This window comes from Podarcis bocagei (assembly GCF_964188305.1).
Source record: "Podarcis bocagei genome assembly, chromosome: 15".
NCBI lineage: Eukaryota > Metazoa > Chordata > Lepidosauria > Squamata > Lacertidae > Podarcis > Podarcis bocagei.
The window spans coordinates 2,371,033-2,386,071 of NC_138141.1; the positions used below are offsets into that span (position 1 = coordinate 2,371,033).

At 47.7% G+C, this 15,039-nt stretch overlaps 1 protein-coding gene across 12 annotated transcripts in view; it reads left to right on the top strand.

The window, feature by feature from the left end:
* The window catches only part of SORBS3 (sorbin and SH3 domain containing 3), a 97,577-nt gene that overhangs the window by 61,934 nt on the left and 20,604 nt on the right, over nt 1–15,039 (top strand). For 10 of the 12 annotated variants that reach the window (XR_014002290.1, XM_081171404.1, XM_081171398.1 and 7 more), the window contains 6 exons: nt 2,792–2,830; nt 3,893–3,986; nt 9,644–9,740; nt 10,153–10,212; nt 11,850–11,927; nt 13,683–13,747. Coding sequence is in view for 11 of the 12 variants with exons in the window: in XM_081171404.1 (XP_081027530.1) it covers nt 2,792–2,830; nt 3,893–3,986; nt 9,644–9,740; nt 10,153–10,212; nt 11,850–11,927; nt 13,683–13,747 (433 nt within the window). In the remaining variant the exon portion in view is untranslated. The remainder of the gene's footprint in view (nt 1–2,791; nt 2,831–3,892; nt 3,987–9,643; nt 9,741–10,152; nt 10,213–11,849; nt 11,928–13,682; nt 13,748–15,039) is intronic. The other 2 variants (XM_081171403.1, XM_081171399.1) reach the window with 2 other exon arrangements.

Genomic DNA, 15,039 nt, shown 5'->3' on the forward strand with positions numbered 1-15,039 from the left:
AGGAAGGGCACCAGGTATCGGGATCCGGCGGCTCGCCGCAGGGGGGAGGGCATGAGTCAGGAGTGGCCACACCCCCATCGGGGAGCGAAGGAACGGTCAAGCGGAAAGTGGGAGGTTGGGCGCGCGCGCCAAGTTCAAATGCACAGGAAGGCGGCAGAGTAAGCAGCCCGGAAAGGGAGCCAGGTCCTAAAGCCCGCCGCAAGGAGACAGAAGGGTCCGGGGGGTCAGCGTCAGAAGAGTCCAGGAAGGAAGAGACCACGGGGGGCAGAGGGACCCAGAGAAGGAGGGGAAGGCGGAAAAGGTGGAGTAAGGCGAGGTTATTAAGTTGGTGTACAGGAGGCAGGGACTCAGACGGAGCTTCGCCGGTCTAGCTGATAAGACGTAGGGCTGCCTGCGGCAGTTTGAAATTGGAAACTGTAACTCAATAAAGACTTTTATAAAGTGAACGCTGGCTAACGTGATCCTCTGTGAGCTAGGATCTGGAAGCAGCCCTGACAAATATGTTTCTCTTTTTTAACTATCTATCAACAAACGTTTTATTCACAGTCAATGAACTTTCCCAAAAAGTCTGTCTTCCTAGCAACCCGTTCCCAGGTTCAAGGCGGTGGAAATTTATCTTTCTTTACTCTCTCTCCTGCAGGCTTGAACAATCTTAAGATTTTCCCCCTCTTCTCCTGCTTCCAAGGGGGGTTTAGTAGTTTTAGCCGATGGAAATTTAGTCCTTTGCAAAAGACTTTCCAGACTTTAGCTTGCAATGTCTTTGCTTCAAACTATTTACAAAAGCGGAAGGTGGACTTCCTGTTTAGAACTTTCCCGCTTCGGTGCCAAATTAAGATGTTTCATAGTCCAATTTTCCGTTCTACTCACGGGTAGTTGTTTAAAGTCCAATTGTCCACAGGAAAAAGTCAGCACTCTCCGGCAACAGCAATGCGGCTTCACTCCGTGAAAAGAGCAGTCGATTCGAAGCACCGCGCCGCTCACCGCACGTTACTCTGGATCCCCGAAACCGGGTTTCCCCGCGAGTAGGGGAGGCGCAAAAGGTGCCTGCCGAATCCCACGTCCACAGGCTTCTCCCACCTGTGGTTTTTGATGGGTCTCCGCCTCGCCGTGGCGGTCCAGACCCTAATTTCCATGAAGCGGATTCCTCCCGATCAGAGGAAATCCGCCATTGCTGGAGGCGCTAACCCGGAAGTCTAATACACAAATTTTTGTATGCAATTTTGCTTCACTCACACATTTTTTGCAAAGCAATTTTCTCCAATACAGTGCATTTTTGTATGTTATTTCCCCAAATATATGCATTTCTACAAAACACATTATCCAGTGTATGCATTTCAGTGCTCATTGGATTAATGCACTGCAAAATTCAGAGAAACATCAATGCCAAAAGATGGCTGTGTTTCAGTTCTTGTGTTGTTTTGGAATGTGCGGAGTCGATTGCTTCACCTTCAATTGCAAACGGAACCAAATGTCTTCCATCCCTAGTTACCCCTCGCTTCTTTGTCCCAGGTGCAGCCTGAAACCTGAATGGCACCTACCAAATTCTAATCCTATTAAGTCTGCAATCTCCTCTTTCACTCAATTCTAAGAGTGTGAATAAATGCACACTTTGTGTCTCTAACATCAAGCCAGCTTCTACCCCTGCCCCCCATTCTGACTACCAGTTTTGAAGAACTGTAAAGCTTCTCACTATTCTGTCACAATTTGGTTGGTCCTAGTAAAGATATGGCTCAACTGTGGATTATTGCAGTTTTTCTTACGGAGGAATGTGTCTTCCTTTTTGTAGAGATAATGTTGGGCGACCCTACAGGGTTGTTGAGAGCCAGACTAAACAGTACTAAACAGGTCATAGGGATTTCCCACCACCCCAGGTATATTAATGCTGTGTGAGCAGAGACCATCGGTTGGTCAATTTCTTTGCCCATGATCCAAGTCAATGGCCTTTACCAAGTGGTGGAGGAGGAGGCACAGCGCAGACCACCTACATTTCCCTTTGAACCGCTCTGTGTTCACTGGCCTGTAAAGTGGCTCCCCAGGGTCCAAAGTCCTTTGCCACATGCCATGCACTTGATGAGCAGTCTTTCCTTCCTCCACTTCCTATTATTTGTTCAACACGCTCCATTCTGAGCAGAGACTTCGCTTGGGTGCCCTTTGGCCTCTCAGTGTGTACTGGAATCAGCACCTGCTATCCTTGAGCAGGTGCCTGGACCCCTCCCCTCCCCTCCCCTCCCCTTATTTTTATTTTTATTTATTTCTTGGCCTGGCATTCTGAGCAGCACAAAACAGATGGACCCAGCAATGTTTTTGTTTTGCCACACTGCCCCTAATCTAGAGCTGTGGGGCATGGTGGGAAATCACAAGAAGGGATGGGGAGAAATTTGGTTTGGTTTGCCTTTGAATGAAAGCCTAACTAACTCACACCAGGTAAATGATACATGAACCGCAATGCAGGTTTCCTTCAAAATTTGTACTTTTCAGCAGTTCTCCCACCAAATAATGTATAGAAAAATGCATATATTAGGGGAAAGCACTAAAATGCCAGCAAATTTTCATGAGGACTTTTAAAATAAAAATCCACAAAGTGATGCAGAAATGTGGAGAATTGAACTTAAGGTTGGGAAAATGAGAAATGGAGAGAAACTGAGACTGGCAGGTTTGTCCATCCCTAGCCAAGAGAATGGCATTGCCAGCACAGCTAGGTGATCATGGCAGGGAAAGAGGCTCGCTAGAGACCCTTAGGCCAGCTCAAACCTGGGACTGGTTCTATCTAAAAATCTCCCTTTCCTTTCAGAATCAGAACTGGACTGGGACTTCTCCTACAACTCTAGAGGTAGGAATTGGTTTCTGCTTCTGATTGTGCAGCTTAGATGTCATGTTTGCCAATGGCCAAGTAATTTTACACTGACAGATGATTCCCAAATAGTGTCAGGAACAACCATAGGCTTGTGTGGGAGTCTGTGTTGGGGGGGAAACCCAAACGCAAAAGGCTGTGTGTGTATGTGAAGTTACTGGTCAGGAAGTGGTACAAAGGAAAAACAGAAAGCTGTGGGTGTATCTTGGGGCCATTCTCATGGTCATTCCATATCAAGTGATCCAACTTTTTTACCTCATGTCATCCAATTTTCTTAATATTTTGTATACTTGTTGAATGATCAAAACAAAGTTTAAATCTAAAATCACCTTATCCCATTTTTGAGTTATGAGAGTTTGAAATTTAAAAAATATATATGATAATTTTGGCCTTGCCAGACTATACAAAAACCTTTAAGGCTCATCCCAGGATTGAGATATGTCAAAACTAAAAACACCAATCTCTTCAGAATTTCATGGGCTTTAATATGATATGTCACATGATGGCCACACTTAAAATTTTAAATTTAAGTTACAAAATTTATAATTTTAAAAAGTGTTAAAAACATTAATGATAAAAAGATTCCAAACAATGTATTGGTTATTTAATATTTCTAAGAGCAATCTGCAAATTTTCATCTTGGGATCTCAATGGGATCATATTAAAAAAATATTTTGTACTTACATGTCTCCTTTATTGGATTCTATTTAGGGTAAACGAGTCTTCATAATATCAGTTGCTACAGGCATTTCTTTAAAAAGTTATTCAGTTAAAAGGTGTCTTAAAAGCTAGTCAGGCTTTTCTTTTTAAAATGTGTGCCAAAGCAGACTGATAGCTTGCTGTCTTCTAGATAATATGGACTCCAGTTCCCAGCAGCCAGAGCCAGCACAGCCAATAGGCAGGAATGATAGGAGCTGGTGGCCACTTGCCCAGAGAGTGTGGGGCGCATGGGGTTTCTGAGAAGAAGCCTAACAGGAGAATCACAGCTGTGCCTTGAAGAAGCCTGTCTGCTCCAGGGAGCTCTCATTTTGTCCTTCTCAGATCACAGGCTTCCGGGGCTCATGCAGAAAAGCCAACCAGCAGCCCTGGCGTCAAGCAGCCCTGGCTTCAGGCACCGGCAGAATGGCTTAGACTGGTAAGTGCAGCCCCGAGGGAGAGGCCTGCGTGTGGAACCTTTATTCCGTCAACAGGGGGCAAGGAACCTCAGAGGCCAAATGAGCCCCCCAGGCCTCTCTGCTTGGGCAGTGTGACCCCTTGGAAGATTCCCCAGAAGGGAATATAGCTCTTGGACTGGAAAAGATTCCTCACCCTGGAAGTAAAGGGCCACATCCTCCCTCCTCTCTCTCACGCACACACAGCAAGCTGCTGGATTAGAGACAGGTTGCTCTTGTCACACAGTCCTAAACTAATAACTTGCAGAGGCCTTTTGAAATTAAGGCAGAGGCTAGAGGTTGCCCAGCATTGCCTTAGGGTAGACCCTTGGTTTCCAGCCCATGTGCTGTGGCCCCTGGGGGGACGTGAGGAACATTCAGGAGAGCCCAGAGGGCCGTCCTGTCATGAACTTGCAGCCCATATTTTCCTGCATTCATTCTCTCTCTCTCTCTCTCTCTCTCTCACACACACACACACACACACACACACACACACACACACACACACACACATATATTCAGGGGAACCAGCAGCTTTAACTTGCAGCCCATTATCTTCCCTAAATAAAACAACGACAATGGGAATACTTTTGCATGACTGTTTATCTTCTTAAAATCTCTCCCCCCCCCCTGCCCCGCAAACAAAAATCCTCCCCGGCTTCAGTAACCTCCACCTTAGACCCATCAAGGGAGACAAAGGGATGCATCTTCCTAGGATTAATCTACAATACAGGCTTAAAAACAAGTTGTAATTCTGTGCATATTTTCTCAGAAGTAAGTCCCACTTCTCCCTAGAAACTGTGCATATGTTAGCAGCCCTAACATCCATTCCCTTTCTCAGGGGACCTGGGTGTTATAGTTCCTAGGGGGAGAGCTAAGGATCCTCTTTCTCAGCTGTCTCACTATAGTTCCCAGGAGGTTTGGGCATAAACTGTGACAGTCCAACTATTATAAAACAGGGAATATGTGCATGTATGCTGAGAGCAGTAAAAATGAAAGTAAGTTACTTACACAGCCACCTGGTTTTTTGGTGGGTTCGGAGGCAGTGTGCTGTGGATGTGGCCAATGAGGGAAGGGGAAGATTTGTAAACTTAAGGGGCAAGCTGTGCCTCCTGCAGTTGCATTTTGTAACTTGGGGATAGTTAGCCTCACTGTGACTTAGGAAGTATGAGTGCCATACTAGACATTATGTGAAATAAACAATAGCCGTCACAGGGTGTGTGAGAGCAGGAAGGAAGACCACAGCCTGATTTAAAAGCACACATCTAAGCTGCTATTGATGCCAATTGCAGCTACTCTCTCAGGTCAAACTGCAGATCTGAGCAGGAGGTTTTTTTTGTCAGGACCACAGTGTGGGAGGAACTGGTTGACTCCCCACCTCTGGGTGCTGTGGTCTCAATCCTGATTGGTGGGCAGTGGCTGCTCTTAAAACAAACAGGTGAAATGGCAAGCACACATTTTGCTTCTTTAGTTTCTGAAAGGTTCTGTAAAGGATAACACACCCATCTGGATCTATGTGTGTTCCAGTGCCCAGCTGTGCACTGGGGGAAGCTGTGGAGCACGCCAGCAGAAAGTGGATTGTGGAATTCTGCTTGGCAAAACAATTGGCTGCTAGACCAAGTGGTGTAGATGGGTCCTTGATATCTTGACTTGATGACTTATCACTTGAGCACCAGCAGATGAATGCAGGAGCTTCCTCCACTCAGACCCTTGGTTCTGAGATGAGGTCAGGTGGTCAGAGGTGTAGCTGCTGCGGGAAAAGTTTTGTCACCCCCCTCCCCATCAACGGCTTGGGGTTGCCAGGGGTTATGGGCACCCTGGGACTTCCTTTGGGCTCTGCTATCTATTTAGTCAGCCTCGATCGTGGCGCCTTCAGGCACTTTGCTCCCTGGCACGCAAGGGATCCCTCAGGACTCCTTTGTGCACTGTCCTGTTTCCCCGCCACCAAAAGCACGTGTGGCCACGGAGCTCTCACCACCTCCTGCCAGGCTGGGGATCTTGGTTAACGCGGCTCTGTCCATGCCTCCTTGCTCTCCCTCTGCGAGGTGCGTGAGAGGAGGGTGGTGAAGCCAGCCTTAGCGGCCCGATGGAGGCTAAATCGGAAGGTGGACAGCAGCTAACTTCAGGAAGCGGCAGCAGCGGCGGGCATCACTGGGCTGCAGGTCGGAGAGGCTTATCTTTGGCGCTTGGCTCCCAGGCAGGCCTCTTCTCGAGCACAAGGAAGGCCAGCGTGACGCCTGCCCGACCTCCCGCTTGCCCGCCTGTTTGCAACGGCGAGGGCTGCCTCCTGTTCTGCCTCCAGGCCCTGGTGCTCCGTCGGGCCACAGGTCCAGCGCTCCCGTTCCCAGTGTGGTTGAGGCCGCTGGGGGGCTCTGGGTTGCCTTTTCGGTCCTTGCGCTGGGCACCCCTGGCTCCCCTCTGGTCACGGCGGTTGTGGCAGGTGGTTTTACGGCTCAGGGATCGGCTAGGCAGTGCAGCTGGTCCTGGCTGCCCTTGAGCTCTGCACCACTGTGCGCCCGCCATTTTGCCTCGCTAGAAGTCCTCAGGATTCACCCTTTCTGGGGTTCCGAACAGGCAGGCAAAATGAGGCGGGGGGAGGGTCTTATGGTTTGTTTACCTCCTTGCGTCTGGCCCCTGGCGGGTCATCCTTCTTTCCCAGTGGCACGTGTGCACATTTTAAATAACATTATTTTTTTCAACAACAAAAAAGTGTTGTGAGCCCCCCGCTTTTTTTATATAAAATATTTATTAAAGGTTTTAGACAATATAACACCAAACATATAAAACACCATCACCAACATAAAACAAACAGAAAAGGAAAAAAAAAACAAAGCTTTAACACACACCAGATAAAAAACAGCATAGTTAATTTCCAGAAAAACCATATTTCCATAACCTTCCTTTTGGACTTCCTCACATCTCCCTTATCTGCATTCCCAATTATAAAGTTGAGTCAGCAATACTTCACCTTCTTTCAATCTTACTTTGTAATTTCCAAATATTATGTCTCCAATTTTAATTTTTATTTCCACATATTTGAGTATTTAATTTTGACATAATATTATATAAAGTTACATCCTTATTTTTATAAATCGCTTATTTTCATACTTCTTTCAACTAATTAGTGGTACCAGGTTGTTTTCTATCCTGCATCATCTTAGCATTCATACAATTTACAGTGTTTTTGCAAATAGTCCTTAAACTTTTTCCAGTCCTCTTCCTCCGTCTCTTCTCCCAGGTCCCGGATTCTGCCAGTCATTTCTGCCAATTCCATATAGTCTATCAGTTGCATCTGCCATTCTTCCAGAGTGGGCAAATCTTGGGTCTTCCAATGCTTTGCGATAAGTATTCTTGCTGCTGTAGTCGCGTACATAAAGAAAGTTTAGTCCTTCTTTAACACCCTTTGGCCGACAATGCCCCTGTTTTTTTGTCCATATTAAAATTCTCCCTAATCTGAGCATAATGTAACCAATCTCGCACTTTATCCTTTAATTTCTCAAAACTCTGCAATCTCCAGATGTCTCCATCTTTTTCTAATATTTCCCAATATTTCGGCCATTTGGCCTCCATATTGAGTCTTTTCTGAGCCTTAGCTTCCATTGGTGACAGCCACCTTGGGGTCTTGTTTTCTAATAAATCTTTATATTTTATCCAGACATTGAACACTGCTTTCCTGACAATATGGTTCTTGAAAGCTCTATGAACTTTTACCTTGTCATACCACAAATATGCATGCCATCCAAAGGTGTTGTTAAACCCTTCCAAATCCAAAATATCAGTGTTCTCCAGAAGCAGCCAATCTTTCAACCAGCAGAAAGCTGATGATTCATAATACAACCTTAGGTCTGGCAGGGCAAACCCCCCTCTTTCCTTAGCATCAGTTAATATTTTAAATTTTATTCTGGGCTTTTTGCCCTGCCAGACAAATTTAGAGATATCTCTCTGCCACCTCCTGAAACACTCCATCTTGTCCACTATCTGTAGGGTCTGGAACAAAAACAGCATTTTTGGCAATACATTCATTTTTATAGCAGCGATTCGGCCCAACAAGGAAAGTTTCAATCTTGACCAACTTTCTGGGTCTTTTTTGATTTCTGACCAGCACTTTTCGTAATTATCCTTAAATAAGTTCAAATTTTTGGCTGTCATATTTACCCCTAGGTATTTTACCTTTTTAACCACGCTTAAGTCTGTCTCTTTCTGAAACCTTTCTGATTCTAAAGTTGTCAATTTTTTTTCCAAAACCTTAGTTTTTTGCTTATTTAATTTGAATCCCGCCACCCGACCAAACTCTTGAATCAGTTCTAACGCCCTTTTTGTACTAGATTCTGGCTCCTGTAATGTCAAAACCAAGTCATCTGCGAAAGCTTTAAGTTTATACTGTTTGGCTCCGACCTGTATTCCTTCAACCAACCGGTCCCTTCTAATCATGTTCAAGAGCACCTCCAGGACTGAAATAAATAACAATGGGGAAATAGGGCAACCTTGTCGTGTTCCTTTCTCAATCTTAAACTCTTCTGTCACCACATTGTTAACTATCAATTTAGCTTTTTGTTCTGAATAAATTGCATCTATACCATTTTCAAACCCCCGTCCCACTCCCATCTCTTCGAGATTTTTCTTCATAAACTTCCATGAGATATTGTCAAAGGCCTTCTCCGCATCTATGAAAATCAGTACTGCTTTTGTATTAATGTTCGTTTGCAAAAGTTCCAAAATGTCAATAATGTTCCTTGTGTTATCAGATAAATGTCTACCTGGGAGAAAGCCTGCCTGATCTTTATGAATCACGTCGTTTAGCACTCTTTTTAATCTATTTGCTAAAATGTCTGCAAAAATTTTGTAATCCACATTTAAAAGGGAGATGGGACGGTAGTTCTTGAGTTGTGTCTTTTCAGTTTCCAATTTAGGTATCAATGTGATGAAAGCTTCTTTCCACGATCCCGGTGCTTTCTTCCCCTCCATAATCTCATTGCAAACCTCCATTAGTGGTTGAGTCAAATAATCTTTCAATGTCTTATAATACTTGGAGGTAAGCCCATCTGGCCCTGGAGATTTGCCGCTTTTGAAAACATATTTTTGCCAATTTTTCACTCCCCTTAGAGATGTCACCCGGGGCAGCCTGCCCTCACCACACACCCCTTCCTCCGCCACTGCAGGTGGTACAGAAGTGCGCTCTGCAGTGATTTCATGGCCATTTTGCAACATTTGCTTTGCAACAGTCCCGTGATGTTGCCATGTGTGTGCAAAGGACACCCCCTGAGATAAAGGCATAGGGGGCAGAGGAAGCAGGGCCAGCCCTGTCATTAGGCGGAGTGAGGCAGCTGCCTCAGGCAGCAGATGATGGGAGTCTCAGGTTCAGTCCCCAGCATTTCCAAGAAGGGCTGGGAATGTCCCTTGCTTGAAAGCTTGACCAGCCCCTTCCGGTCAGTGTAGACAATACTGAAGTGGATGGTCTGACTTAGTAGGAAGCATCTTCCTATGTTCCAGTCCAGGGCACAACACGGCTATCCATGGCAGCAGCCCCTGCTGAAATGTGTCTTGCCTGCCTTTGAAGACTCAAGGGGGGGGGGATAGTCACAGGTGCAAGAAGTGGAGGAGCTCACAGCCCCTTTGAGATTCTGTTCTCTTTCTCTTGCAGGAGAAATTGGGAAGCAGCTGATGCTGCAGCCATGGAGCCCAAGAGCATTTTTGACTATGAACCTGGGAAGTCATCCATCCTCGATTATCCCAGCTCGGTATGCAAGCCTCCCTGGATTTAGTTGTGCCTGGATTTAGTTGTGACTGAACTAGCAGTAGACCCAGATTGTGTCTGGACTGGATCACATATTGTCAGTCAGCTGTCTGAAGGACAGGACTGCATTGCTCTACACATTTCCTGGCGTGTCAACCCCACTAAACTCCGTGAGGCACGTTGTTCACATGTAGTGTCACACTGCACAACTCTTTGTGCTCATATTTGAAAGCAAGGATGTGGAAGAATGGTTGCAACATATGGAGAATAACTTAATGAAGCTGGAAATCCCAGCCATTCGCCCCCTCCTCCCCCTTCTCCACAGTCCTCATTCAGACCAAGGGATGTGTGTCCTGCTTGAGGATTCCCTCCACTACAGCAGCCTCTTTACTGATGCTTTGATTTGCCCTTTGCAGCCTTCGAAGCCCCTCACAGCATATTCAGCACAAGGCCGCCCCCCCTCCCCGCCCATTGAGGTGAGTATTCTGCAGTGCCGAGGGTGAGGCATGCGTAGCCTGGGGTCGCAAAGCAAGACCTGGGATCCAGCCAAGCCTATGCTATGCACTTCCTTGGGGGCAGGGGGAAGCTAGCGTGGAGACTCATTGAGGCAGGAGGAGGGGATGGGGCTGTGCTTGAGATCCTCCCTGCTGGCTTCTCCCAAGGCGGCTGGAGAGCAGCTGTGTTTACTGGCTTCCATGGAGTAGGATTCTTTGTTATTTCCTCTCCCCCCTCCTCTGCCTCCAAGATGGTCCTCCACACTGCAGATGCACTGCCAAGATCTGCATGCTGTGGATGGGGAAGAATGCTCTAGGTCACGATTCAGAGCAGGAGCCCTCTCACAGAACCAGGTGCACCTTTTGTGCTCTAGTCAGGGTCATGCACACCCCACACTAAAATATTTAAAATCTGCATCCAGACCATTCAAATTCTACATAAAGAAATACTCATTTCTGCGACTGGTGTGAATTGTGCGAATGAAACAGGTGAGGATTATTTCAGTTTTACATAATGTATCCTGCATTATGCCAGTTCTGCATATTTTTTCCTGGTTTAGCGGCATGTGGGAGGGAGGCAGGAAGCTTTCAGGTAATGCAGCAGGGCAACCCACAAGTAGCCTCCAGCCTCTAGGACTTCCAAAGCTACACCTGGAGCCATAAGGACTTGAAACTTTGTTTTGAATTTTAAAAATGATATTTCCAAGAAGCCAAATCCTGCATCCAGTATTACATTCTGCACTCTTGTTGAATCACGCGTATATGTGGTTCTAGTTATAGTACCTCATTACCTTTGCCATTATGACATTATAGTTCCCTTTCACTGCAATGTGTGTCCGCCCCTGCTGCTGCCGGAAATCAAGGCCATCCTCGCTTTGGGTGTAATATTTAAGCTACCCATCTCGTTGCCTCTGCAATCACCCTAAATTGCCACCCTATAACTCTTGTTCTGACTTGCCTGCAACGAAATGGTTAATAGCTGCTTGAAGCCTGATTGGCACCTCCACATTAAGAAGCGACTTCCAGAGGAGCAGCTGTGTTAGTCTTGCAGCAAAAACAACAGAGTTTTGTGGGACCTGTAAAGAGCAATAGGATTACTGTGGCATACCTTTTTAGGGACTGGAGTCCACTTCAGCAGGTGTGTGATGCAAGTTTCCACAACAGTGAAAAAACTTTCAGGCACATAAAATGCACAGCAGCAGCCCAGCCATATCAAATTCAAGTTAAAGCATACTAGCTTTCTATGTGCAGGATTCCTCCCCCACCTGCAGGCTAAATCAAGCCATGGATTTACCCTTTTGGTGAAAAACGAGAGCTCTTTGCCCATAGCTGTCTGTCCATCTCTGTGTGGTGTTCTTAAGACTACACAGAAGGCTGCTCCATTGAACTCAGTAGGACTTCTTCTATGCATCCAGTATCTGGTGGCTTAAGGAGCCACTTCACATGCCAGTGTCTGCCTCCTGGAGCAACAGATGTCTCCCTGCTGCGAACCTTCTGTGCAAGTGGCCCCATCGCTGCCTCCTCATGCTTCTCTCTTGACTCTCATGTAGCTCATTTGCTGTGGCCACTGCAGGCTTCTGCCTACAGCCCCCCCCCTGCCTATTTCTGCCCTCTTTCAGGAGTTACTGGAGAGGGAGCTGCAGCAGCTGAGCGAAGAGCTGGACAAGGACATCAGGGCCATTGAGCTTTCCCTCAAGGTAACTCTTGCCTCGCTGCCCTTGCTTTCTGTGGCTACTGCTTCCCTCTGCAGGGACGGCATGGCTGCCTAAATGCCTTCTTAGGATGCTGGCCACTCCTCTTCTTGTGCCATTTGGGCTTACTCAGGCAGGCGAGCCGAGGGCTGGAACCTTAAAATCTTAAGGATAAGACTAATCCCTAGTGGATAGAGGGGTGGTACTGCAACGATTAAGACTAATCACATTTCAGACTTAAACTAATGAAATGGTTCACTTCTCTTGCATTAGCAAATCAACATAATGTCTAAAATAATAAATGCTTTGCCAATCATTCCTGACTGTTTTCAATGTACCTTCTCTTTGATGTACAGTATCAATCTATTTTTGTTGCTATTTCCACCCAGTGTAGGAAAAGAAACAAGCTTGCAGTGGTAACCCACTTACAGATAGGTAGCCGTGTTGGTCTGCCATAGTCAAAATAAAAAAATTCCTTCCAGTAGCACCTTAAAGACCAACTAAGTTAGTTCTTGGTATGAGCTTTTGTGTGCATGCACACTTCTTCAGATACACAGTGTATATCCAGTGTATCTGAAGAAGTGTGCATGCACACGAAAGCTCATACCAAGAACTAACTTAGTTGGTCTTTAAGGTGCTACTGGAAGGAGTGTTAACCCACCTAATTCATGCTATGAACAAGCCAGGGTTTGTGGCTTTTTGTGGTTTATTGTGGAAAAGCTGGATGCTATTGCATGTGCCCCAACTGCTTCTGCTTCAACTTTCCCCTGGTGCAAGCAGAAGAAACAAATCAGGAAGATTTGCGCTCCTGTTATGTCTAAACCAGGAATTGCAGTTTGTTGCTTCCTGATGTGCTACAGTAAGCCAGCAACAAACCATGGTTTAAGGTTGGCTTGACTCTGCAGGTAAGTTTCTGTAGAATTGTAGCCTTAAAAGCACTGTGCTCATTTAACCCACAGCGCCACCCGCGTCCCACCGCTCACACTCAGTAAACCATGATAAACCAGAAACTCCCAGTTTATCCTTTAGCCTTTCCCATCAGTGTGATTGACTCTGCAGGTAAGTTTCTGTAGAATTGTAGCCTTAAAAGCACTGTGCTCATTTGAAATTTTATTTACAGCAGAACTCTGTGCATGTTCATGTGAAAGTCTGAGTGTGCGCAACAGAGTGTGCTTCCAGGACTGCAACTCCAGCCTTGCAGGTGTAATGGATCAGACTTCCTCAGCTCCTCTTCAGAGGTTATGTACTAGTACTGCAACTCCCATCACCCCAGTCAACAGGCTGACCTGACTGGGGTGATGGGAGTTGTAGTTTCGAGCAGGTTGCAATATGCCATTGGAAAGCATTTTATATGACCCCTCTCTGAGAAAGGGGAGCCGCTTTATGGCAGCGCGCCCTGCCCTGCGCTTCTGCTGACTCCCAGACCAGCTGGCAAAGAATCGAATCCACAACAAAAGCAACTTAAAGCCTAATAAAAACGGGTGGCTTCGCTAGTCACCCTTGTCGTTTCGTAACCGCGAATTCTACCGAAGGAGAAGCGACTGGCGGGGGCTCCCCGGTCCCCGCTTCCTCGGACTCCGCCCGGCTCGGCGGCGGCGGACCTGCTGGCCTTTAGGACCCGCCCGGCTCCCGCCCGCCCGCCTGCCTCCCGCCCCGCCCGCGGCCAGCAAGTTGGCGGCGGAGTCTCTTCCGCGCGGGACGCGGCCAGGGCCGCCTCTCCCCGCCCGCTGCTCAGCGCCGCGCTCTCCCGTCTCTCCGCAGGGCTCCTCCCGGGCCGCGTCGTCCCGCTGCGCCGCCGCTGCTGCTCCGGCCTCGGCTGCCCGCCGGTGAGTAAGGGCGGGGGGGGGCAGGGGCGCGGCCGCCTCGCGAGGAGTGGCGACACCCCAGAAGCATCTGGGCCGGATCCGCGGGGGAGGGAGGGGCCGAAGTGGGGGGTGCGGGGGGGGGAGCAGCATTTGGGCATTAAGGCGGGGGGGGGGCAGCTCCCTCTCTCGCCGAAGCTCTTTGGAGCGCGTGTGCTCCAGGTATCCCAAAGGCTTGCCTCTGAACCCGAAGCTGCATCGGGGACCGAGTTCTTCAACTGCGTAGCGGCGGTGCTGCTGCCGGGACTGGAGCGTGAGGCTGTTAATCTCTGGGCGGAGGGCTCGAGCCCCATGGTGGGTTGGACTAGATGACCCTGAGGGTCCCTTCCCACGCTAAAATTCTTCAGTTCTATGACTCACCTTGGATCAGGGCTGCCACCCACCGAAGACCACTGGCGGGCAGCACAGCTTTGTGGCCTGAACTTTCAGTAGGGACCTTGCAGTCTTTGCCCAATGAAGCCTCTGTGATTAGGAGCAGAGTACAAACAGCAGTTTATTGGGTGACAGCCCTGAAGTTTGGCGGTTTCAGACTGGGCTTGCCATGCCTGCTCTTCAGGCAGTCTTGCTTCCCTTACTTTGAAATGTGGCAAGCAGCCCCTCCAGCTCCTTCCCTTGGCTGGAGCTCTGGATTCCTGCTCCTGGTGGCTACCAGCCAGGTAGAAGACGCTGCCCCACCTGAGCATCCAGAGGCAACTGGCTCAGTGTTAGTAAAAGCAAAGCAGCATTTAGTGGAAATGACCACTCTTTATTTTATCTGATCCAACAAGACTTTTGTCAGAATCTATTCCTGTTGCACATATCCTGCCCCACAAGGAAAACAAGAAAGATAAGCGTGGGGTCATTTGCAAAGAGGAACTGTTCCCTGGAGCACAAGAAGGTGTTTTATAGCAAGCAATATTGCTTACTGACAGCCGCTCTCTGGCATTTCCGGCAGGAAATCTCTCCCAGCCCTGTCTGCACCTGGGACCTTCTGCGTGCCAAGCAGGTGCTCTGATCGCTGTGCTACAGCTCTCCTTCAACCGGCAGGCCTGTCTGGGATTGTGGGCAGATGATAGGAAAGAGAACCTGTGCACTGGACAGGCCAGTTTCTAATTTGTGGAGTTTGTCTTACGCAGCTGAATGTAAGGGAATGGCTTCCCTTTCTTACTCTTGGGCGCTTGCAGTTGGGGCAAAAGTGTGACAAGTCCCTATAAAATGATGTGACTGTAGGAATATGGAAGTAGAAGAAACGCTGGCATGCCACTCTTTGTCACATG